The 24,661-nt window shown below is 39.8% G+C and overlaps 2 protein-coding genes across 2 annotated transcripts; both read left to right on the plus strand.

Annotated features, from left to right (window-relative positions):
• The first annotated feature begins 11,196 nt into the window (after positions 1-11,196).
• On the plus strand, positions 11,197-12,177 carry LOC141790870 (monocyte chemotactic protein 1B-like). The gene is made up of 4 exons (XM_074671011.1): positions 11,197-11,330; positions 11,421-11,535; positions 11,654-11,753; positions 11,838-12,177. The coding sequence occupies exons 1-4, from the start codon at positions 11,267-11,269 to the stop codon at positions 11,841-11,843; spliced, it is 285 nt and encodes a 94-aa protein (XP_074527112.1). The 5' UTR covers positions 11,197-11,266; the 3' UTR covers positions 11,844-12,177.
• A 7,534-nt stretch (positions 12,178-19,711) lies between these two features.
• On the plus strand, positions 19,712-24,113 carry ccl19a.1 (chemokine (C-C motif) ligand 19a, tandem duplicate 1). The gene is made up of 4 exons (XM_074670940.1): positions 19,712-19,844; positions 23,031-23,157; positions 23,242-23,356; positions 23,830-24,113. Exons 1-4 carry the CDS (start codon positions 19,790-19,792, stop codon positions 23,860-23,862), a joined length of 330 nt encoding a protein of 109 aa, XP_074527041.1. The 5' UTR covers positions 19,712-19,789; the 3' UTR covers positions 23,863-24,113.
• The last annotated feature ends 548 nt before the right edge of the window (positions 24,114-24,661 follow it).

Here is a 24,661-nt window from a genome sequence, read left to right on the forward strand (position 1 = left end):
ACCATTTGTTATAGCCGCAGAATTTCTATGGGTATGGCCTGACCAACCCAGACCGAAGCCATTTTTAATTAGGCCTTAAACACTAGACTAGTGGGTCAAAAATTGTGTGAGCATTTGTGTAATCCTGACTCCAGATATTCAAGAGTAACTGTGCAACCTCTGACTTTGCATTCAGGCTATTTAAGAATCCAGTTAGCCAATTAGGAGGCCAAAAAAAGTTAAAAAATTAAGATATGTTCAGTGTATTTCTTCTCATAGTTTTGTTTATTTCACAGTGGAAAGATGACTTATGAGGCCAAAAATATCACAGCAGTTGAAATCTGATGTATTGGAAAAGTTTTACAATCTTAATTACATTATTTTGTCACACAACACTCTACTCTTCAGTAGTGTTTTGATTACAGCGGTGCAGCAGTAAAATAATCTTGTAACATAAATAAACTGACAGTTTGACAAACACAAATGTTGCCTCAGTTGCTTCATCTCCCTGCCATGCACTGAGACAGTTTTCATTTCTGAGTAAATGGGTCTGCTGGTATTTGGAACAGCAAACAGTTCTTCCCGTGCACTGCTTTAATTTGTCTTGCCTCCTTTCTTCTGTTTTTTTTTTTTTATTTTTTATGACACTTAAACTAAACCTACACCCTGTTTTGGAATTCTTCTTGAAAATCATGTGATCCCCAGGCTTTGTCAGGGTTGCTGTTTGTGTCTCTTTGTGTGAAAACAGTAGCCAGAGACAAGGTGAGGCATCAATTATGCTCAGGTGATGATGACCTTGCACGCGCCATTGACAAGCTTCAACATGTTGGTTGTATGGAAGTATTTTGAAGTGTGGGGAACAGACAGAGGCCACACAGGTCTATGCATGTAAAGGCTGGGCCTTCCAGGGCCGCAGCCTCTAAAACACTTATATGTGAATGAATTCTGGGTCAGTTTAGAATAGATTAGAAAATAATATAACAGAAAATGATTTTTTTTTTTTTTTTTTTTTTAATCTCCGAGGGGAAATTCAGGAGGAGTCACAGCAGCAATCAAGAAAATAAAAGTAAGAAAGTGTATAGAAAGTGCAAAAAGGTCCATAAGAAAATAGATGACTACAGCTTGTCCATCATTCTCCAGTTCAGCCAGCCTCCACCTCCACAGGGTCCAGGACTGAGCTTCTTCAGCAGCCTCTTCAGTCCCTGGGGCCGTTTACACGACAATGATTTTAGGGTGAACGCAAAAGTTTTGTTGCATTCCAGCCGACCTAAAGCGCAAACTTTTGAAAACGGCCTCCAGAGTGGGATTTTTCTGAAACGCTGCCGACACCGTTGCCATGTAAGCAGAGTGTTCAGTGGAAACACTGACATCACACCCCACTTTGCGCGAGAGCATACAACAGTACCATTGTTACGATCATCGCGAACTACAGCGTGCTCAACTCTACTTTGGTGGAGATCTGCCAAAAGCTACTTCTGGACAAGACAGTTATAACACTGACTACAGGCCTGGCATGCTTACTACAGCGTTTACAGCTCCTCAGTGTTTCCGTATAAACGCACATTTTTTTTCACTGCGTTTTTCCAGCTAACTTGGTGTCCAGTGTTAGCTCTATTAGCCATGTCTGTAAATAGCACAATGCTACTCTGCCTTCTGGTATTCCCTCTTTTGCTGGGTTAGCATGGCTAGCTCATCCATCTTACTTGAGATAGATCTTGCATTCCACTCAACCATGGATGGAAAGACAGGATGATGCAACACTTCTTAGCTCACACCTGAGAACCAGCACGTCTTTCTCACCTCCTTCTCCTCACCTAGTGGGAAATCATCAGTCCTTGCACCAGTTAGCATTGACATGCTACAGGCTGCTAACAGCTGATTTCACATGTCAATAATGCAGCCATGGTTACATGTAGGATCTCCACAAGCTCTTCAGCAACGAGCTTAAAGGATGTTTTGGTCAGCTTTGTAGGTGTGCACCACAGCGACATGTCAAGACATGTTGAGAAGATCTTCAGGCTTTAAAGCTCACAATAGGCAGACATTAAGTGATGTTGGCCTCATTTTTCAAAAGGTTAAAAGGTGAGATGCTGCTGACAACTTGAATCAGGTCTGACCTTTAAACTCAATCCATTTGGAGGGAAACTTTCTCTCAGATATTTGCCCGTCTGTCTCCCACAGATTTGATCAGCTGTTCATTCTTTAGCTTGTAGGTCACTTTATTCTCGACAGCGGAGCTGTATGTGCCACAGTCAGATTCCTGACATGACAAAGATGCATCTGGGATATAAAATCTTCCCATGAAGTCATCCTGAAACTGAAAGGTTTGGTTCCCAGCATGTTATCAACCAGGGAGGTCCATATCTGCAACAGATGCACAGTTCAAGTTTACATAGTTTTATCATGAGCAGAGCCAGGGAAGAAGGATTCACTGATGTTATTGAATTGAAATGGTCTGAAACATTTGGTTTGTCATCATCACCCTTCACAGTGATCTGAAATCATCACGCTTTAAGTGGTTTGTTGACTTAAGGAAGTGTTCAGATAGCGTCTGATTGCTTGGTGCTTGATCTAAAGCCCTGCAGCCGTGTCTGGACTGGATTTGAATGTCTGAATGACAGTTTAGGATGTTGGAGGATCATTGAACTCTGCTGTGCATTTTCACCTTTTCTGTTGCGCCAGGTTAGAGTTATGTCATTTAATATTTCTAACTAGTAATGTCTTGATCTTTCTGTGTCTATGTGTAATCAACATTTCACGCTTAGCTGTCAAACAAAGCGTCTTTTGAATGTTTGCTGATGTTTGAGTTCAGGATTGGCAGTACTCAGCAGTATTTACAACATCGCAGTTGTGGTATTTCACACTTCCTCGTTGCTCCGATTTTTCCCAGGTGGTTGGATGCAATGTGCTGTTATTCTACAGAAAAAAACACTGTGCATTGTTTTTGTTCCTGTGAGTCATTGGTTAAAACATGAAACTGACGTCGTTGGGTCTTTCTTTGTAAAAACACTTCTCTTTCTGAGTTAAAGGGAAAACCCGTTGACCTGTACTATGTGCCAAACTTCTCTTTGAAAGAAAGTGTCGATGTCAACATAAAAATGAGTCACTTTGAATAAGGGCACTGGGCCAAATATACACTTACCGGCCACTTTATTAGGTACACCTTGCTAGTACTGGGTAGGACCCCCTTTTGCCTTCAGATCTGCCTTAATCCTTCGTGGCATAGATTCAACAAGGTACAGAGATGCTCTTCTACATACATCAGTTGTAACCAGTGGTTATTTGAGTTATTGTTGCCTTTCTGTCAGCTCGAACCAGTCTGTCCATTCTCCTCTGACCTCTGGCATCAACAAGGCATTTTGAACTGCCGCTCACTGGATATTTTCTCTGTTTGGGACCATTCTCTGTAAACCCTAGAGATTGTTGTGAAAATCCCGGTAGATCGTCAGTTTCTGAAATACTCAGACCAGCGCATCTGTCACCAACATGCTACATTCAAAGTTACTTAAATCACCTTTCTTCCCCATTCTGATGCTCGGTTTGAACAGCAGATCATCTTGACCATGTCTACATGCTTAAATGCATTGAGTTGCTGCCATATGATTGGCTGATTAGAAATTTGCATTAATGAGCAGTTGGACAGATGTGCTTAATAAAGCCGTGGGTGAGTGTATACTTACTTTAGAGAGATTACAGGGAAACCAGGTAAGAATGTCTCGACATGATAAGAAATGAGACACTTACCGGGGAACATTGGGGGATTGTGTTTCACCTGTACAGTGCCAGGGCTGCACGGTGGTGCAATGGTTAGCGCTGCAGCCTCACACCAAGAAGGTCACCGATTCAATTCGAACCCTAGCCGATGGGCCTTTCTGTGTGGAGTTTGCATGTTCTCCCCATGCATGCGTGGGTTCTCTCCAGGTCCCCCGGTTTCCTCCCACAGTCCAAAAACATTATCATCAGGTTAATTGACCACTCTAAATTGCCCATAGGTGTGAGTGTGTGCGTAAATGGTTGTCTGTCTGTCTGTGTCATCCCTGTGATTGGCTGGCGACCAGTCCAGGGTGTACTCTGCCTCTCACCCAATGACAGCTGGGATAGGCTCCAGCCACCTGCGACCCTGAACAGGATAAGCAGTTAACAAAATGAATAAATGTACATTACCAGACCTGCAGGTCCCTTCTGTTTCCAGCTTTTGTGCTAAGCTATGCTAAGCTAAGCTAAACTATCATGCCCTGGTGATATCTGAAATGTGAAAAAGAGTTGAAGTTTATATCTTCAACTAAAACAAGAAAATAAATCAGTTTAGGGTATTGTCTGAAGCATAAAACTTTTAATCCAAATGTGGTAAGCTAGGCCAAACTTGGCTTATAGCAAAGAGCTAAGGCTTTTCACTTAGAGGTACAATAAAATAAACATAATGATGCATCAACGGGGGTTAAATGATTTTTCTTTTGCGTTATTACTTTACTTAGCCTGGATCCTGTTAAATCATTTATTTTTCTGAAGAGTTTTTGAAGCTAATTTTAACTCAGAAGAGCGTTACTGCCAAATTCCACCAGATCTTTGTCCAGCCAGTATCTGTCACACATCATAGGTTTCTATTCATGTCAATACGGTAACTCACACTGGATGCACTTCGTTGCATTACGGCTACGTTCCAGATCCAGAAGGTCGGAGCCATTGATCAGACAAGCAAGACTTCTATTTTCACAGGATACTGGAGCAGCGATGCGTCAATTTGCACAAGGTAGACTGAGCTAGACAGGAAGTTGCGCACAGAAACTACATAAAAATGTCCATTGACTCTCAAAATAAAACAAACCGTGGCAGGACTACAAAACACCCTGATATAATGAGTACAGCCAGACGAGGAGTCAACAGGTTTTACAGCCAAACATACATGAGCAGAGAATTATCTTTGGCGTGGGAAGAGTGGGAACTTCTCAGTCTTGTACCTTCTGCTGTTCATAAGCAGTCCTGTTATCTACTGGACCAAACACGCAGCCAGTGAGAGTTCACAGATGAGTAAGAATGCAGTCAACACACAATGGATTTGAGTCAGAGCAGACACACTTTTGGTCTGTTCCCAGTCTGTTCTGTCTCAGCTCTGTTTCACTTCTAGTCAATGTGTTCATGTCGCTGGCTAAGAGTAAGCAAGTTTGTGGTTTTCAGAGGCCAGTAAGGATACTATAGGAAACCTTCGATCACGTGACTCCAGGTCTCGTCCTGCTGTGGCCAAAATAATAATGTTGAATGTTGTGGAAATATCATGAATAAAAGTCTGTAGAACATCAGGTGAGACAGAGGAGTGAATGAAAACCGATGAAAACATGCAACAGCGGTGAAGCCAAAGTAGCGTATATTTTAATCTTTCATTAACTAGTGATCTGTGATCTTTAAATGTCTCCGAATTACACAATAGTGACCTCCTTAAATGCATCTGACCTCTACTTAAAAAAATTTGGTTTCATTTTCTGGTTTCCCTTCACTACGGCTCCATCAATCCGTCTCTGACCTTCACCCTCTGGGAAAACATCTCCACTGAAGCTCTCTCTTGTGCTTCATGTTAGTCAGTCTGAGAAATGGAAGGATTTAAAGGAAATAGATCCCAAGTATAATTTATGCACCCTCAAACAACAGGCCTCTCATAGTGTTGTACAGAGTTGCATCACTTCTGGCACAATTTTACACTTTAACAGGAAAAGTTTGCCTCCAGCTGTTGGATGGCTCCCACATTGACAGATTAAGATCTTGTTCTTGGCTGTGTGCCTACACACATACACACACACACCGACACTCTTAAAGACGCTTCAGAAGTGTCTGTTTGCATGCCATGACAAATCCCTAAACCACAGAGTGAAAACATCTTTATCAGTTTTTTTCTAAAGTGAAGTATTACTTAAGAGATGAGATGGATGAAGATAAGGTTTTTCAATTTACGGCACAAACTTCCACAGCTTCCTGATACTCGGGAATTTGGATTTTAGCTGTGTCTCTGTCCAAATGAGCTCCAATAGCCACCCACATCTGCTCTTTTCCCCAAATGACTGACATGATGCAGCTGCATAGCCACAGATGCACGTTTCAGACCTGTGACTATCATCTCATCTACGCACTACTCAACTTGAAACACATTCTAACTTTCAACTTTTTCTTCGGCCAAAACAGACACTAACAGTGCTTTGCAACCAGGAGCACCAGGAACTTATAGTTCTAGGAATTAGACACAAATTTAGTTCTGTGGTCAATTGTTGGCTTTATTTCCACTGCAGCCAAAAGTCCTCTGAAGGTAAGGAAAACCAATGAAAACCAGAGATAGTTAGAGAAGCAGTAAAAGTTACTGCACTGAGCACCACCAGACCAATAGAGGGCAGTAAGAAAGAGATAAAAGCCATACAAAAGAAATGAGATGACTATTGTAATAACTCTAATAAAAATAAAAACAGCAACAGTGCTTTGTCTGTTTTTTTTTTTACCTGTTTAACAAACACGTTCACCTGAAGGAAACCTGCACTCTGTTTATTCAGCGTCCTGTTCAGAAGCACACAAATCATTTACCGGTAAAATGCGTAATTATTAGATTATTTATTAGATTATTAATAAGATTATTAATTATTAAGCCTTTATCAAGTGTATATCTGATCCCGAACTCTGAAACCTATTAATACAACCTGGTTAATGATGTTTCAGGAACACTGGATATTAGTCATTTATTAGCTTTCAGGGAAAATAGAAATGGTGTAACTCTTTACAAACCCCGTTCTCATTCTCAATGTTTATGTTTTTTTTCTGGCAGACTTTCATTTCAGACTTAAATTCTCTTCATATAGAAAAAAAAAACAAGAGAAAAATGAATGAGAAAATGAATAGGTTCATGAATATCTATTTTTCTAGCTTGTTTTATCTTTGTAATTTAACTTTATTTTGTAAGATGATACACTTGACCTCGCAGCTATAAAAAAAACTCTGTATTGTTCCTCTGACATACTGATTAAAGCAATCTTTATACTTTGGTGATGTGAATTGGATCAGCATCCAATCAGTGAGTGATATCCTCTGAGGGGTTGTGCCTGTTGGTGAATAGTCAGCCACAGAGCCTGCTCTCCTGTTTTCTTGCTCATCGCTCTTTCAAACAGTCTTTTTTCTCCTCCCCTGAGCACAAAAAAATGCTTCAAGATGCCATCAATATAGTGGCTCAGAAAGTGCTTCCGGTACCGTAGAGGAGAAAGGAGAGAGGAGGGTGCAGTTTATCAAATTGAGATTCACCTAGGAAACTTGACTTCTGTTTTTGACTGTCCTTTGGTTTTAAAAGTTTTCCAAAGGAGACAAATGCCAGTGGCAAAACTAATTCAATGAGTGACCCAGTTAACTTGTAACTTTTGGCTGGATTCAGGCACAGCCATTGTAGCAGTTGTACAGCCAGAGTCTGCGCAGTAGAGACTGTGAGGGATTCTAGGAGAATCTGAGTGGAGCCGGGTGACAAAAATAATAATTATTTTTTTTCTTTCCAGAGTATAATCACCTCTTGACTCTACCTCCGGACATATTTTACAATCCCTAAAAAAATTCATGAGAACAGCAGCTTTCAATCATCGTTAAATGTGACGTAAAGCCTTGTTTTTAACCTTGTATGACTAATGAAAACAAAACCTTTCAGGAAAAAGAGGACTTGGATACAAGGCAGCCAAATGATATCTTCAAGCTACCACAACAATCAGACATTGGGAAACATTTCTATGAGGCGTATTAATGTTTTAAAGTTTGACCACAGCCTATCTGAGGCAGGAGTGCTGGATTTTTTAACCTATACTGCAGCCAGCCACCAGGGAGAGCAGTTTTTGTGGTGACCTCACTTCAAGCTGAGCAAGATGACGTCCATTTTTATACAGTCTATGTTGATGGTATGTGAGCAGCAGATGATGTGGAAAAGCTGCAGGTATTCTACCAATCAGAAACATTCAGCATCATAGGCCCTGTCAACTCAAGCTCCTCAAAAGGTTCCTGAAGAAAGTTCCATGTGTTGTCAAAGCACCTCAGGGAACTTTTCAATACTGACACCTGAACAAACATGAAAGCATTTCATCTTCAAAACTTTAAGCGGTAAGGTAAATGCTAAATCGATAAGTCAGTGCAGACATTCTTCAAACATGGTTTTCCTAATGGCCTGTAGGGGGCGACTGCTGTGGCTTCAAATGATGTGTAGAAGTACGGTCCAGGGGATTGCCCCACTTTCTATTGATTTACAGCCTCACCAAACACACCTTCATCAAAGTAACTGTCTTAAATGACAAGTTTATAGACTTTCCCAGAACAGCTTGATGTTCACTTTGTAATTTATGTTTCCATTACACTTAAAAAAAGATGAAAAGACAGACTGACAGGCTTAGGGGTGTGGTTACATATAACAACAAAAAACTTAATGAACTCTTATTTATTACCGTTATTTAACTTACAAAAAGTGACCCGATGTACCAGTTTAATGATTTCGAGCAACCTGTCTGCTGATTTCATCACGCTGTTTGCCAGTAAAACTGAGCTCATTGTCCTTCCTGCTTGTCCCTCAGTTCAACTACAGATCAATGTCCTGCTTGATTCCAATCAACTTGTGCCCTCAAACTCTGCCAGAAATCTGGGTGTCATGATTGATGACCAGCTGACCTTTAAGGTTCATGTGGCCTCAATTTCACAGTCTTGTCAATTTGCCCTCTGGAGGATCAGGAGGATCAGACCCTACCTGACACAACAGGCCAAACAGCTTCTGGTACAGGTACAGGCCCTCGTGATATCACGCATTGACTACTGCAATTCCCTCCTAGCAGGTCTCCCTGCGAGTACATTTAAACCTCTGCAGATGATCCAGAATGCAGCACCACGTCTGGTCTTTGACCAGCCCAAAACAGCACACGTCACCCAGTTGTTAATCTCTCTTCACTGGCTTCCAGTAGCAGCTCCAATAAAATTCAAAGCTCTTCTTCTGGCTTACAAAACATCGACAAGAATGGCCCCTGCCTACCTGGGGTCCCTCATCCAGGTCTACACTCCTTCTCGCCCACTACGCTCTACTTGTGTATAAATCTGTAAGCGTGGATTAAGTGTGCCACTCAAATTTTGGCATAATCTCAAGAAGAGAGTAACAATAAAGCATGTTATACCATGGTCAGTGAGAATTCCAATGTCAACTCTGCGGAGTAACAACACTTCGCTGCGCGTCGTGGTGTTCCCACTCCACATCGTGCCTTAGAATGGTCTAATGCACACTTCCTCATTGTTTAATCCTTACTTGTTTAAAAAAGGGTTCTGGGCAGTGATTCATCTAATGTCATTCTGGAGGTTATTCCAGGTCTGTGCTGTACTATAATAACAAAACCCTGTTTCTTGATGTTTTGTTTTGACTCCAGGGACAGTCACTGAGCCACACCAGATGTTCTCAGTATCCTAGTGGGTTCATATATCACAGGCATGTCAGATGTTATTTGGTGTTGAGCCACAGAGAAATTTATACAAATACACCAACTAATGTGAAATCCTTTTCCTCGATCATTATGACAGGTATGGGAGTAAGATGTTTGTTTGAGTTGATTTTTTGCAGGAAGTCATTTACTATTGTTGCCTTTTACACTTTTAAAGGTCCCATATTAAGCTCCTTTTCTGCAGTTTAATATGGATCATTGATGTCTTCATGAAATGGTAGTAACATGTTTTGGTCCCAAAAGCCAATAAACCAAGTACAGCAGCATTGTTTCCAGGCTCTCATAGCCCCTCTGTTCAGAACAGTCTGATTTAGTGGGCATGACCTCCATATGTAAATGATACCGCCACGCTCTTCCGCGTCACTGAGAGCGGCCCCACGAGCCCAAATGGTAGAATGTATTACCTAACTCTATATGATCCGCAGAGTCCCTTTCTACTTTTAAGAGATGTCTGAAAACTCATCTGTTCAGGGAACACCTAGGAACTTAATCTGACCCTTCTCCTCTTTGCTCTCAGGGGTAGAATGAGTCAGTAGGTCTAAGACTCAGCTCTTATAGATTTTTCAGCACTACTACTGAATGTTGTTGAAGATTGAGGTATACTGTTGCAGCAGTTAATTGTGGTTTGTTGACTTGTTGACTATTGTAAGAACCCCCAAAAAATAAAATAAAATAAAATAAAATAAAATGAAATAAAATAAAATAAAATATTATAAAATAATAAAAAAAATTAAAAATAAAAAAAATAATAAAAAAATCTGCACTTAATGGCAGCACCTGCAGCGGAATAACTTGTAGCACTTTGTAGCACCAACTAGGTTTCCTTCTGTCTAAATTCTTGCTTGTGTTGTAGGTCGCTTTGGACAAAAGTGTCTGCTAATTGAAACTGTAAACTGTAACACGGTTTAACCCTGTAGTCCTGGACAAGCAGTGAGGCACTTGCATGCTAGTGTTTAACATCAAATCCTGTTCAAACCCACAATACTACAACAAGAAACTTACATTTGTATGAAAAGGCAGCTGGATCAATAAGATGGCCACGAAGAACTTCTGTCTGAGTAGCCTTTTCTGCTCTTTGGCTGGTTTAAAGAAACTACATGATGTATTTTGTTTCTGTCTGTTTACATTTTCTTTAACAACGCCACATGTCACATGATACGCTGTGTGTCAGTCCGATCACTTCCAGTTTACTTGCAGCTATTGCTGATTCCCCTTGAAAAGAGGAACTGGATCCAAACCCATTCATAAAGGTGAACTAGTATGAGGGTGCTGAACTTTGTATTGTGAGGCTTTTTCTCCACTGATCATTTTCCCAAACGGCGGCATTCATGGGAAGAAAAGCAGGCCAAGACTTGAGCCATGGGGTACCCCTCACACAGGAATGTCACACAGGAGTTTGATGGCAGAAGTTGGAAAATACTGGAAACTGCTGCACATAATGAAAATACACTCAGCGTTAAGTAGATTTGAATGTGTGATAAAGAATGAACAGCCTTGATGTCGTGCATGTATGAACTCTGTGCAGAGTGAGAAAAATCTCTGTGCCCTGATAAAGATCTGCCTCGGGGGAAAACACAGGAGGACTTTGGCAGCCACCAAAAGGAAGAGGAGTGTAGAGGCAATAGAGCGGGTTTACAGGTGGGCTGTGCCAAAACATCTTCCAGTAATTGAGAACTGATAACTTTCACTTTCACTCCTGTTGTATAAATACAGCAGTGATCGGCTCCTCACAGCAGCAACTTCACTCTCCTGAAGACACTCGCTGAAAGCTTCAACCCGAGCTGAGACCGACAGACAGACAGACAGACAGAGTCATGGCCCCTCGTCTCATTGCAGCTCTGCTCCTGCTGGGAGTCGTCTGTGTTGAATTTTCTGCAGGTAAGATACATTCTTAATCCACGTTAGCAGAGATTTAACCTGATGATGATGGATGATGAAAAGCTAAAACATCTTGTTTTCTTCCTACAGCTGAGGTTCCCATTGATTGCTGCTTAACCACCTCTTCAAAACGTGTACCAATCCAAATTATCGCAGACCACAGGATTCAGGAGGCCGGCAAGGGGTGTGACATTGGAGCTACAGTGTGAGTACAACCACATGTTAAATATCAATGTATAAAATTCTTGGATAAATGTGAGGATTTGTGCTACCCAGTGTCCTGCAACCTTTTCTAATTATTTCTTTTCTGACCTGCTTTCCAGGTTTGAGACAAAGAAAGGAGTGATCCTCTGCATCTCCCACCCCAGTGAGGAAGCATGGGTGAGGAAAACCATCAGGCATCTGGAAAAGAAAGCACAACAGGTAAGTCAGAGCCCCTCCTGTGATCACCTGCAGCTTTAAATCTGTCACCTTCCATCTGTTGATTATTCATCTTTTCTTCTGCAGGCGTAGAGAGGAGGACTCTGAGAAAACTGGACAAAATGTGAGCTGAAGACAGAAGTCAGAGCCTCAGAAAAACTGTGTAATGCTGCTGAATTTGGAGAAAATCTGAAAATATCAGATGTGTGAGATTATCAAGATGATGAAATATATGTGACAGCCAATCATAGAGCAGTCCTTCATGTTTCTTTTTCATTTTCATTGTGTAATTTTCAATCCTGGGAACATTTTGTCTTGTGAGTGAATAATTTGTAGAGATTCAGTTTAACCGTTCATGTGTGTAAAAGTAAAACTTTTTTATGTGTATTTTTTGTGACACTTTCTGGTGGTTTATGTAATTTTTGCAGAATCTTGCCTAAACTGCTGTTCAGTTCTCAAGTTTCAGTGCTTTAAAAGTCATACTTTGTTGAAAATGTAAAGATAAACTGTGTCCAAACTGTTGTTAAAAGCTTTTTGTAATAAAGTTTGAAATATTAATAAATAACTTCAAGTCCATGTCATCTTTTTATACAAAAAAATGTCAAAGCGCTGCATTCTGGCTTTCACTGCTGTTGATATAAAGTTTTTGAAGAGATAAAAACTTGATAAATGTTCTTTTTTTAAGCAATCGTGAAAAAAAAAACAATTTACTTTGCTTTGGAAAACTGTTTACTGAAGGGTTTTACATGAAGAGTGCAAATTACAAAAAGATTTGCAGCACTATTTGCAGTACTTAATGAGCCAGTTTAATGAATTAAATACCAGAAAAAAACAACATTGATCAAAATTTGAGGTAAACAAAAAAGAAAATAAAGATAGACATATAAAACTAGTCAAATCTAAACAACAACAACAACAACAACAACAACAAAAAAAATCAGGTGAAACCAAACACATCAAAGTGAAATAAAGAAGTAGATGTAGACAGTAAACTTTGTGTTAACAGCTGATAAGAGCACCCTCTATCGGCGTCACTGTTTAGACCGCACGCTACAAGACTCTTTAAATACGCTCCTATGATTAGAATATTAAATGTTACTCAGTCGATAACATGAGAAACTTGTCATGTGGTTGTATTTTGTAGAGGAGCAAAGAGGTTAGTGTGTTGGTATTCTGTTACCCACAGAGTCATAAGTAAAAGTGTAAAGTCATTCTGTGGTTTCTCACCTGTGGTTACGTGACTCACCGCTGTTACTCATGAAGCTGAACACCTGATACGAACAACTGCAGCTGAAGCGTGTCTAAATCTAAATCTGTAAGCGTGGATTAAGTGTGCCACTCAAGTTTTGGTACAATCTCAAGAAGAGAGTAACAATAAAACATGTTGTTTAAAAAAGGGTTCTGGGCAGTGATTCATCTAATGTCATCCTGGAGGTTATTCCAGGTCTGTGCTGTACTATAATAACAAAACCCTGTTTCTTGATGTTTTGTTTTGACTCCAGGGACAGTCACTGAGCCACACCAGATGTTCTCAGTATCCTAGTGGGTTCATATATCACAGACATGTCAGATGTTATTTGGTGTTGAGCCACAGAGAAATTTATACAAATACACCAACTACCAAAGGAATAAATGTGAAATCCTTTTCCTCAATCATCCTGACAGGTATGGGAGTAAGATGTTTGTTTGAATTGATTTTTTGCAGGAAGTCATTTACTATTGTTGCCTTTTACACTTTTTAAGCTCCCATATTATGCTCCTTTTCTGAAGTTTAATATGGATCATTGATGTCTTCATGAAATGGTAGTAACATGTTTTGGTCCCAAAAGCCAATAAACCAAGCACAGCAGCATTGTTTCCAGGCTCTCATAGCCCCTCTGTTCAGAACGCTCTGATTTAGTGGGCGTGACCTTCATATGTAAATGAGCCACCGCTGATACACTCCGCTCTCCAGCGTCACTGAGAGCGGCGCCATGAGCTCCGAGTGCACAACGTTTAAAAATCAGCGAAGCTCGTTTACCATAACATTACAGGCTATAAAACAACAGGCTAACCGCAGCCAAAGTTAGCATCCTGAAGCTAACACAGACAGGGGGACACTGAGGAAAAGCTCTTACACCTGCTCCACAGCACACAGCATTTAAAATACTCACATTTCCAGGGTCTGAGGTTTGTTGGTGGATGGTTGTTAATGCCCCTGGATTCAGGACCAGTCTATTCACTAGCCCTCTGTTGTACTGTCCAAAGTTGGAAAATCAGTCGACCATGAAGTGACTAGCACACACATGCACAGTTTTACTGAGTGTAGCTGGCACATTTCGCTCATAAATGAACTCCAGCCACTTAATCTTGTCTTCTTCCGAGATGGGAAGCTTGTGCATGGAACTGTGTGGCTGTTTACAGCCCGAAACAGAGCAGTGATGGCTCTTCAACTTTGGCATTCTTCTCCCCTCTGCTGGAGAGATTTCTCTCCAGCAGCAGGGAGAGGAGTTGGTGGGGAGGGGTTTCCATTTGGGGGTATCTGCTGCGGTAGACCAATCAGGTCAGACTTGCTCCTGATTGGTCAAAAAAAAAAAGGGAATCGCTGACGTCGACAAATCCCCAAAATCCAAACAGCTCGTTTTAGGTCAGGATTTTACATTCACAAGCACTACTAAGTACAGGTTTTGTCATTAAATATCACATTTTGTGGGCTGGGAGGAAAGCCAAAGGCCCACAAATTTAAAAAAAAGACCTATATAAAGTGGTTTTTGCAGAATATGGGACCTTTAAATACAAAACACAAGTTATGAGGTTTTAAAAAAATCACTTTTCTGTGTGTTTGAAACATCTTTTAAAATCATCTTTTTGTAAACAAACACTGAGTTTTGTTAAACCACTTTTTATACTGTTATTCTACACTTATAAATAATCTTACCAGGCCAATCACAGAGGAGGAAAGCCAAAGAAGGTTATGCTCATTGTAAAGCCGAGCATTTTTATGCATTGTGTCTGCTTTTAATGATTAACAGTATTTTACAACACACTTGTAAAGTAACAGGCAGATCAGCTGTAAACTCCAGCTGATTGAGGGGGAGTTCAAAAACATCAGAGCTCTTTGGCCCCATTAGTGTGATAAAAAGCAGTGACGCCAGGATCTTATTGTATCTAGGGGATTTTGTGTGATATATTACATCATTTATTCTACTGGATGTCTGGAGCTCATTTTCTCCTTTAAAAGATCTTGTTAGTCACGTTCTATCAAATTGAGCTGACCTGAGCTGATCAAACCAAACTAAAAGTCAACATTTGCTCCATTGAAAGAGCACAACACCATGACCTGAATCCTTTTTCCTCACTGAAAATACATTTTTGGGCCCTTCATTGTATTTTCTCAATCATATGGGTGCCACAGAGGGCCCTTAATCAGTATTTTCTCCATTAAAAGAGCAACCTGACTCTTTTTCCAAATCCGTAAAGGTGTTTTCATCATTTTTATGCATCAGAGTGTCGGGTGTTTTGGGATAGTCCTGAAGGAAGCAGTGGAGGCTCCTAAGGTTAGATAAGATGAACAAGGAGCTTGAGTTTTCTCCATTAGAAAAGCCATTCATAGAGTTTTCTCCTATAAAAAGTTATGTTTTCTCCACTAAAAGAAACATTGATTACATATTTTCCTGTTGAACCTTTTAAGGCACTGATTTTTTCTGGTTTAAGACTAAAGAGCGCACTGTATATTTTTTCTCTTCTGGAAAAACCATCCTATGCGTTTTCTCCAATAACTTCATTTTTTTCCATTTGACCCTTACAGGGCTCCTCACTGGGCTTTTTCATGTCTTCTATGTCTTCAGTAATATATTTACTACTTGTTCTCCTGTGTTTGTCTGGAGATCCTACATGTAACCATGGCTGCATTGTTTACATGTGAAATCAGCTGTTAGCAGCCTGTAACATGTCAGTGCTAACTGGTGCAAGGCCTGATGTTTTCCACAAGGTGAGGAGGAGGAGGTGAGGACGACGTGCTGGTTCTCAGGTGTGAGCTAAGAAGTGACGACATCAACCTGTCCTTCAATCCAACGTTATTGGGAAAGTAAGATCTATCTCCAATAAGATGGGCAAGCTAGCTGCGCAAAGCTAGCAATAGAGAGAATACCAGAAGTCAGAGTAGCATCATGCTATTCACAGACATGGCTAATGGAGCTAACACCAGACACCAACGCTACATTGGAAGAGCTTCACCTGCTGTGAGCAGACAGGATCCAGGAGACAGAGACTGAACAGACTGCTGAAGAAGCTCAGTCCTGGACCCTGTGGAGGTGGAGGCTGGCTGAACTGGACAATGATGGACAAGCTGTCATCATCTATTTTCTAATGGACCTTTTTGCAATTTCTACACCTTTTCTTACTTTTGTTTTCTTGATTGCTGTTGTGACACTATTCAGTTTTCTCCTCTAGAAAAGCCATTTAAACATGTGTAATTAGAATAAGGCCTTACAAAAGTTGATTTTTCTTCAAACCAACAATTCAAGCCCCAGTCAGGATTGGCTTCTTGCCTTTTCTCCAGTATGTACTGCAAAAAAAATATCCAAACAATAATCCGTTCAGCTCATGACCCCCCCATTTATGAGAGTACACACAGAATGAAAGCTGAGACTTTCTAATATTTGGGAACAGGAAGTTCCTCTGACCTGACCTCTTAACCTTCTCACAATTAAACAGTGTCTCTGGGCTCACAGACTGTGACTGTCCTGAAGGGCAAAAGACAATGCTCTCAAAGTCAAACAGTGTTTTCTGGACTTTCCCACAGCTCATTAGGGGCTATGTTGGCTCATCAAAACCCACCCCCAAAACTAGAGGAGCACTTTCCGAGCATGCATCTAAAAAATGTATTCACCCTGACGGCTTTCCTGCCCGTAATCTTTTTTGTTGGAGACAAACTTGTTCTACCAAATGGTGCTGATTAAACAGTTGTAAAAGGCACCTCAGGGAAGGTAAAACAAGTCTCATCTTGTCACGCTTGGCTACAAATCTCCATCATCCCAGAATGGGTGTCTGGAGTGACTCCAGGTTTTTACTCTGCAGGCAATCCTCTTTGTCTCTCCAGCTATTTCTTTTCTTGTAAATACATGAGCTGGGGATTTCCACTCCAGAGAGATAAGGCCTTACAAGAAAAGGAAAGTTAGTCTGTGAATGCATATTTGCAAACTGTTTGTGTCTGATGATGCAACCCTAAAAAGCCATTAAAGTTAATGTGTTCCGATCAAGTTAGAGTGAAACACAAGTTAAACTTCAACTAAAGAAACCACCGTCTGACTGTCAACTTCCTCAGTACAAGGGGGGAAGAGAAAGAGGACATTGATGTGGTGGTATCAGTTTCATGTGACTGAAGCGTCTTCTAAAGAAGTCGCCGCAAAATAAACAAAAAAGTGCGCACTACTATTGGGTCACTACTGATGCAAGTAATTTCACTTTTAAGTTATTCATTTCTGGTCAATTGAGAGTGAGCAGTGCACAAAAACAGAGGACATGTTGCTTTAGAAATAACATTTATCCACCAGTGCTCAGAGCAAAGTATTACTGACAAATCCCTTTAAATGTCTGTGAAAGGTGCAGTGTAATATCTGTATCTTTAATCTCATCTTCAAATTAAAACAACATTAATGTTCCTGTTTATTTGAGGATTAGAGACACAATAAAACAGATACTCTTTTAAATAAGTAGCTGTTCATACAAAAAGTTCTGAAGTTGAAGTGGCAGAGAGTACACCAAGTATACAGCCAGCTGCAGCCCACTCTCGCCACATATGTAACATAACTTTAAGCCTGAGTATAAAGTGAATGGGTAAGCTCCATAAAAAATTGATTGTCACCGCCAAGGCTAGAATCAGTATAAAATTGAAGTCCAAGATTCATACTTTTTTTCTCCCAGTTGTGTGCCATTGTGTCCCTCTTGGCACACTGTTGTCAAGCTGCCACAGTGTCTTCCTGCTTCCCGCTGAAGCTGTTTGGAGCAATAACCCCACAGCACATCTGAATGCTTCATGTCACTTAGAAAAACTGGTACTTTGAGTTTGAGCCACCACCTTTGAGCTTAGCATGCAGGTGCTGCTTAGCAAACTGATGTCACCACAAAACATGATGGCTCTCCATTTTGGAGAGTGCAAATCACCTCAGACCTGTAGGTAAACAGTTCGAAGCTTTGTCTTTTGTCTATGCCATGGTACGGCCACACCAAACGCAAATTTGCGTTGAGATCACATACAAAGTCAATACAAAGACGCGTTAAGCGTTGGCACGATTGGGCGTCAGACGCCTAAACGCTCAAGTAGAAAATATTGAACTTTCAACGCATATTCGCGTGAGGCGGTGCCGCGGCAGCCAATCAGTGATGACATTCACCCACGACATCATTGATTGATGAGGTTGAGGGGGAACCATCACCTGATGGAGGAGAAAATAATATCTTTACTCCGCATGCGCAGTGATGCGCTTACACCCTTTCACCCCTCAGCTTGTCAAAAAAGGCCAACGTCCAGACTCGAGCTTTCACGCGGCGCGTTACAGGAGTGTCACGAGTTTCAGTTCGCAAGTTCACATTTGGTGTGGCCGCAGCATTACAGTTTTAGATCATAATGATGCACTGTATAAAAACAGAAATCTCATCAAGTGATTTTGTCTTATTTTCAGTAGAAAATGTCTTTTTAGACTTAATCAGAGCCACATTCACCTGACCAGTCCAGAAAAACGTCTTACTTCAAGTTATTTAAATACAAAAATGAGGTCTGGATTACTTATAACAAGTAAAAAAAAAAATCTGCCAATGAAATGAGATTCTAGTTTCGAACAAATTTTCAAGGAAATCATTTGAACTATTCAAAGATATATTTCACTTGTAACAAGCAATTCAGACCTCGTTTTTGTCTTTAAATAACTTGAAACAAGACATTTTTCTGGATTGATCAGTAGAATGTGGCTCATATCAAGAATAATAAGACAATTTTTACTTATAATAAGGCAAAAACACTTGATAAGATTTCAGTTTTTGCAGTTTGTAGCAATGCAGCATTCAAAATCAAGCCACAGAATTGCTCTGTACTGCCTCCATAGACTTTAAACTGATTTTCTGTATAAAATAATGTATTTTTAAACATACATTGAATCATCATTAACTGCAAAAATTCAGTGCAGTAAAAAATTTGTTCAACCTATATGAAGACGTCACAAATTGAAGATGGTATTTCTACTGCAAACATCTTGGACTCTTTGGATTGTCCCATAAGGCAGTTGTATGGGGCTTAAAGGGGAGTGCGCCTCAGGTGGTCATTTGAGGTACTGCAGTTTTTGTACTTTTACACTGGAGTTTTTTTTTTAAATTTTTTAGCGCATATGGTTTTAGTTTGATATCAATCAGGCATTGGGAAATCTCTGAGTAACACAAGGGGATTCGAAACAGATCTCCCATATTTCCTGGAGCAGATGCCAGTTAAATATGAAACCCCTGTAGTGCACAGAAAAGCCTTTTTTTTAGTTACCAAGAAAGAAACTGTCAGATTGTGAAGGAATAAAATGAAATGCCTGGTTAATACTCATATATCTATTGCCCTACTTTAATGATGTGTACCTGCTGATTGATGGTTATCTGAAGAGCGAATCCAAGTACACACACGTTTATTCAGAGATTGGAGAAGTGCTACATGACCTGAAGGAGACTCCAAGTGAGACACATGGTTCCCGTTACCGAGAAGAGCTGGGCATGTTCAAAGAAAGGAGGTGAATAAAAATAGGAGCCAATGAAAGAAATCTTAGAAGGGGGGGGAGGTGATTCATATGTGTGTTTACACCTCTCAGATGCTGATGGATAACAACATGAGGAAGAAGACCGGGAGGAAGGGGGGGGGATCTGTCCAAAACCAAAAGTGAAACTTAGTGGATAGTGTTATAAAAGCAAAGGACAGCAGCAGAAATCTTACATCTCCTACCGCTGACAGTGCTGAAAGGAGGAACCGGCTTTTCATCAGCCAATCAGCTTCTAAACAGACGAGAGGACCAGCGCAGACTCCAGTCATGGCTCAGTGGGCTCAGCTCATCTTTTGCTGCCTCTTCATCAGCTGCTGCACAGGTCAGTCAACCATCCGTTTTCTTTTCTTTTTTTTCTATTTTATTTTATTTTATTTTTATTTTTTTGTAGCATTTCCAGAATCCTGCAGATGGTTAAATGATCCTTCTTCTTTTTTTTGCTTCTTAATCTATTTTGCGTTTCTTGCTGATTTTTCTTTCATCTTTATGCACCAGAATTATCATATTTGAGACAAAGTTAAAAAAAATGTGCAAACCACAAACTCAGGTGTCGAATTTCCGAGCTTAAGAAAAAAGATTATGTATAACTTTATAGCTTTCCTCTCTATCAAAATCCACTTAAAAAAATAATAAAAATCTGGACTGGTGACTGTTCAGGCAACAACAAAATAAATAAATTTGAGACTCGAGGATGTCAAATTTCCTGAGGATTTTGAGCTGTATAGGATTTACTGTTTTACCGTTTTATTAATTTTCTTTAAACCTCAGGATAAAAAACATGTAGGGCAAGACTAACTGCAGAAAATGTTTTCAAAAGCCTATCTATGCAGCACGTTTACAGCCTGATTTAGATAATAATAAAAGCTTATCTTACAGTGACATAAAGTCAGCTCCTCACACTGAGCTGTGAAGAAATTAGTCTGTGATTTGAATGTGGAAATCTGGAAACCTGAAGGTGACGCCTGAGGGGAAGTAGTAAAATAAAAGAGGAAGGTCTATAATAGAGCTACGTTTGAGGTTTTAATTCACATCTGTGGCTTTCACCTCATAATCAGATGTTTTTTCTGTGCTCACTGTCTTCCTCTCCTTTAGTTTAACAGCTCCACTAAGGACAGTGTGGCTATTTAGTTTGTGCATCTCATGGCATCTTCTTTTCCCTTATCGAGGTGAAAATTCTAGGGGAATACCTCAGTTCAACTATTTACAGAGTCAACAGAAAAACACAGAGGCGTGCTGCAGGTACCTGCATAGTGCAGCAGAGAACAAGTACCTAAAGCAGGAGAGGAATAATCAAACAAAGAAATGAACAAACATTAATAAGTAAACAGACGTTAAATCTAATGATTGAACTGGAGTGAACAGGAAGTCCTGGCGTTAACACTCACAGGTAAAGTTGGTTGACAGCTTTAAGTTTTAAAGGCATCTCTTCACTCTGCGGGAGTTACGTAATCAGTCTCATACAAGGTGTGCTGCTGGAGTTCCCCTCTCCTCCCTCTCCTCCTCCTCCTCCTCTTCCGGCGCTTACTCTGTGGTCCCTGTTAGCTTGAGTCTAATAACTGGAAATCCCTGTCTGGTGGCAAAAGCAGGCAAGGCGAATTTCTGTCATAAACGTTATGACTCTGGAGTTTTTGTGCCTCTGATTAGTTTTTTAGTGTACTTCATGTAACCTTTGATAATGATTAAATCTGGGAATTTTCTCCTGGGATAATTACTGGGACAATCATTACCCATATAAAAAGACATAAAATGAATGTTTTATATTATTGTACTCAAATTTTTTGCATAGATTTTTAAGGCATCATAGCTGCAGAGCTGCATTAAGCAGCAGATGTTTGTTTTTTTTCATTGCATGCAGACTTAAGAAGATCAATATATATTTTTATTTAGGAAACCACATCATCTATATACATATTAAAAGCAGGAGTGCAAAACATCAGTCACAATTAGAATAAATTAAATAATCAAATAAAAAAAACACATTACAACTTGTGAATTGAATTTTTTTCCAAGTTTTTTTGACCAATCAGAATCAAGTATTTCACACAGCTGGCAAAATTTGTGTTATAAGAATGTACAGAGGACAAAAGGGAAACAACAAGCCCATAGCATGTAATCAAGTGTGAAAGTTAATATACTGTCACGAAAACCATAGGTTGAAAAAGTAAAGTACAATTAGAGTAAAATATACCTTTAATTCAGTATTTTTGACCAATATATTGTGAGTACAGCCTGCACTTCATTTATACTCAAGTTTCACTCAAGCAGCTCTACAAATAAAGCTTATATCACCTGATACGCTCTCTTAAACTTTTAAGTACAGAGTTTCTGTTTTAACGCCTCAACATTAAAGTGTTTAATGAGCCGTAAAAGTGACAGACAGTCACACCCTGTCACACACGCGCGCATACATACACACATTATAAGAGTCTGGACATGTCATAAGAAGCTCTCTGTTTGCAGAGCACATGGAGTGAATCAAGCCATGACCTGTATCGACCTGTTCACTCTTACTGTGATCACACACACTCTACAGCTACAGCAGGTGCTTGTAAAAGTTTGTAATGACCCTTTTTATTGCCAGCTGTAGTAGGATAACTTTATTGCTTACAAAAGATTCCTGCGGTGACATTAGAGATCTTTCAGGGTGATTCATTTCATTGTTGTTTCTGATTAACTTTAAGCTCTGATGAACCAATGACACAATGCAGATAAGAGTCAGAATGAAGCTGTGAGTGAACGTTTAGGACACTAAACAAATAAATGAGCGGCTATTAAAAAAGTAATAGACCTGTTGGCTAAGATGATAATGTATCAACTTGTATAGCTCTGAATCACTGACTCTTTATAAAGATGGATGAGACATATTTACACCCTCCTGTTGTACAACTGTGAAGCATAAAAAAAACAGCACTCAGATATTGCTCATCTAAAAGCCAGAGTCTGAGCTGAAGACACAGCTTCATGACCTATACCACATTCAGCCACTAGGGGAGCTGTCATTATTTTTGCTTCACTTTGAAGAAGGAATGGTGTGTATCTTTTTATACTGTCCATGTTAGGAGTTTATATCATTCAAAATGACCTATGCTGCATTCAGCCACTAGGGGAGCTATAATTTTTTTCGCTTCACTTTGAAGAAGTAATGTTGTTTATTTTTTTATACTGTCCATGATAGGAGTAAATATTATCAAAATGACCTATACTGCATTCAGCCACTAGGGGAGCTGTAATTATTTTTGTTTCACTTTGGAGAAGTATGTTGTATATCTTTACATACTGTCCATGATAGGAGTTTTTATCATTCAAAATGACCTATACCGCATTCAGCCACTTGTGGTGCTCCAATTATTTTGGCTTTACTTTGGAGAAGTAATGTTGAATATATTTTGTATACTTTTCATGATAGGAGTTTATCCCATTCAAATACGTTCCCTGACAAAAAGTTTTCTCCTAAATCCCCTCACAGTCCACAGAGGGTGATTGACATGTTATCTTCTCTATCTTTCAGTGACCCAAGCTGAGGTACTTGTGGACTGCTGCCTGAGCGTCCACACAGGCAACGCCATTCCTAAAGTTGCCGTGGCAGATTACCACAAGCAGATCAGTGGACAGGGCTGCTCCGTTGATGCCACCATGTAAGTTTAGTCCCTGTGAAGTGATTTGTGATTTATTTATTCAACTTACCTCATAATTTGACCTGGAATATTGTGTTGGTGCAGTCTGGAGACCAGAAATGGCCACAAGCTCTGTGCTCCATCTGACCAAGTGTGGGTCCAAGAAGTGGAGAAGCACGTGGACCATTTGAAGAAGTTCTGCAAGAAAACCAATTACAAGGTACTTTTGATATTAAACTAGCTGTACAATATATGCTGAAACCACAATTCAAGCGAAGATCAGTCAAGAAAAAAGATGAAACAATTTGTCCAGAGGGGGCGCCAAAATCAACATAAACAAAATTTTTCTCCGGGAGGTTTAAAGCAGCTGAAAATACTGCTCTAAAATTTCAATTTTAAAACAGATTTGTGTGATTTTGGTGAGAAAAAAATTATTTGATTGGAAATGCAAACTTTTTTTCCTCATCTTAAACAATTATCAGAAAATTTAAAACACATTTTCTCTTTTTAACACGTTTTATCAGCATGAGGAGCCCAAAGTCTCCTTCTTCTCTCTCTCTCTTTTTTTTAAAGCAGTTCTTTGGATAACTGCTTCCTTTTTCTCGTGAACCACTTATTATGCAATCCAACATTCTCGTCACTCAGTTCACTTGAAGCAGTGATGTAACTATCAAAATATTTGTGTGCTTAAAGGGCAAGCGCTGCTACGGAGTGAAGCGTGTGTGAAAAACTGAGAGTGACCTTTGACCTCTTCAGCCAGAGAAACAACAAACAGAGCGAGAGTGGATCTCTGAAAGTCTGGATGAGAAGACGAATCAAATCACCTGACAAAAAAACCAACATGTTTTCAGGGTGTTAAAATGAGTTTCGCCCATTGTTAAAGGGCACTTTCACAGTTTGCAGCTATTTTTATATATTTTTAAGATTCTCGGGGTGTGGCAATAAAGGTAGAAAAAACACAAGAACAGTTTTGTTTTTTGAGTTTTAGGAAAAGAAATGTGAAACTTTGTTCAAGTTTGATGTCCATGTTTGAAATTTTCATTTTGCTTTCTCTCAACTTTCTAAGGCAGCAGTTTGTTTTGGTGCATGGATTATTGGATTGTTGATATTTTTATCTGAATAAAACACATTTTTAAGACCCTGAAAGTATCTTTTTTTTGCCGAAGACACTTTTTTTTTTATTTTATTGTTCTTAAAGTTGGTGAATTAATTCATAGACTGGAGCAGGAACGTCTTTAGTTTCAGCCTCAAGGTGGGTTAGTTCAAAGGTTGAAACAGTGCTGAAATATTCTATTGGAGACAAATTACTTGGATGAGATTTCACACAAGTAAAAATACAAACATCAGTCTGCAAATCTACTCAAGCAGGGTCTGTAGAGTCTTAAAAAGCAAAACAATGGATCTCTTGTGACCGGGTTGAGTGCTGTGGATTTTAATGACCAGTATCCTTCAACAAATTCACACTAACATCCACTTAAACATACACTCTGGATACCTGGGGTGTCCCAATCTTACAGTGACATTG

Source organism: Halichoeres trimaculatus, unplaced genomic scaffold, assembly GCF_033239565.1.
Source record: "Halichoeres trimaculatus isolate MK-OKI-2021-1 unplaced genomic scaffold, fHalTri1.1 fHalTri1_scaffold_5, whole genome shotgun sequence".
NCBI lineage: Eukaryota > Metazoa > Chordata > Actinopteri > Labriformes > Labridae > Halichoeres > Halichoeres trimaculatus.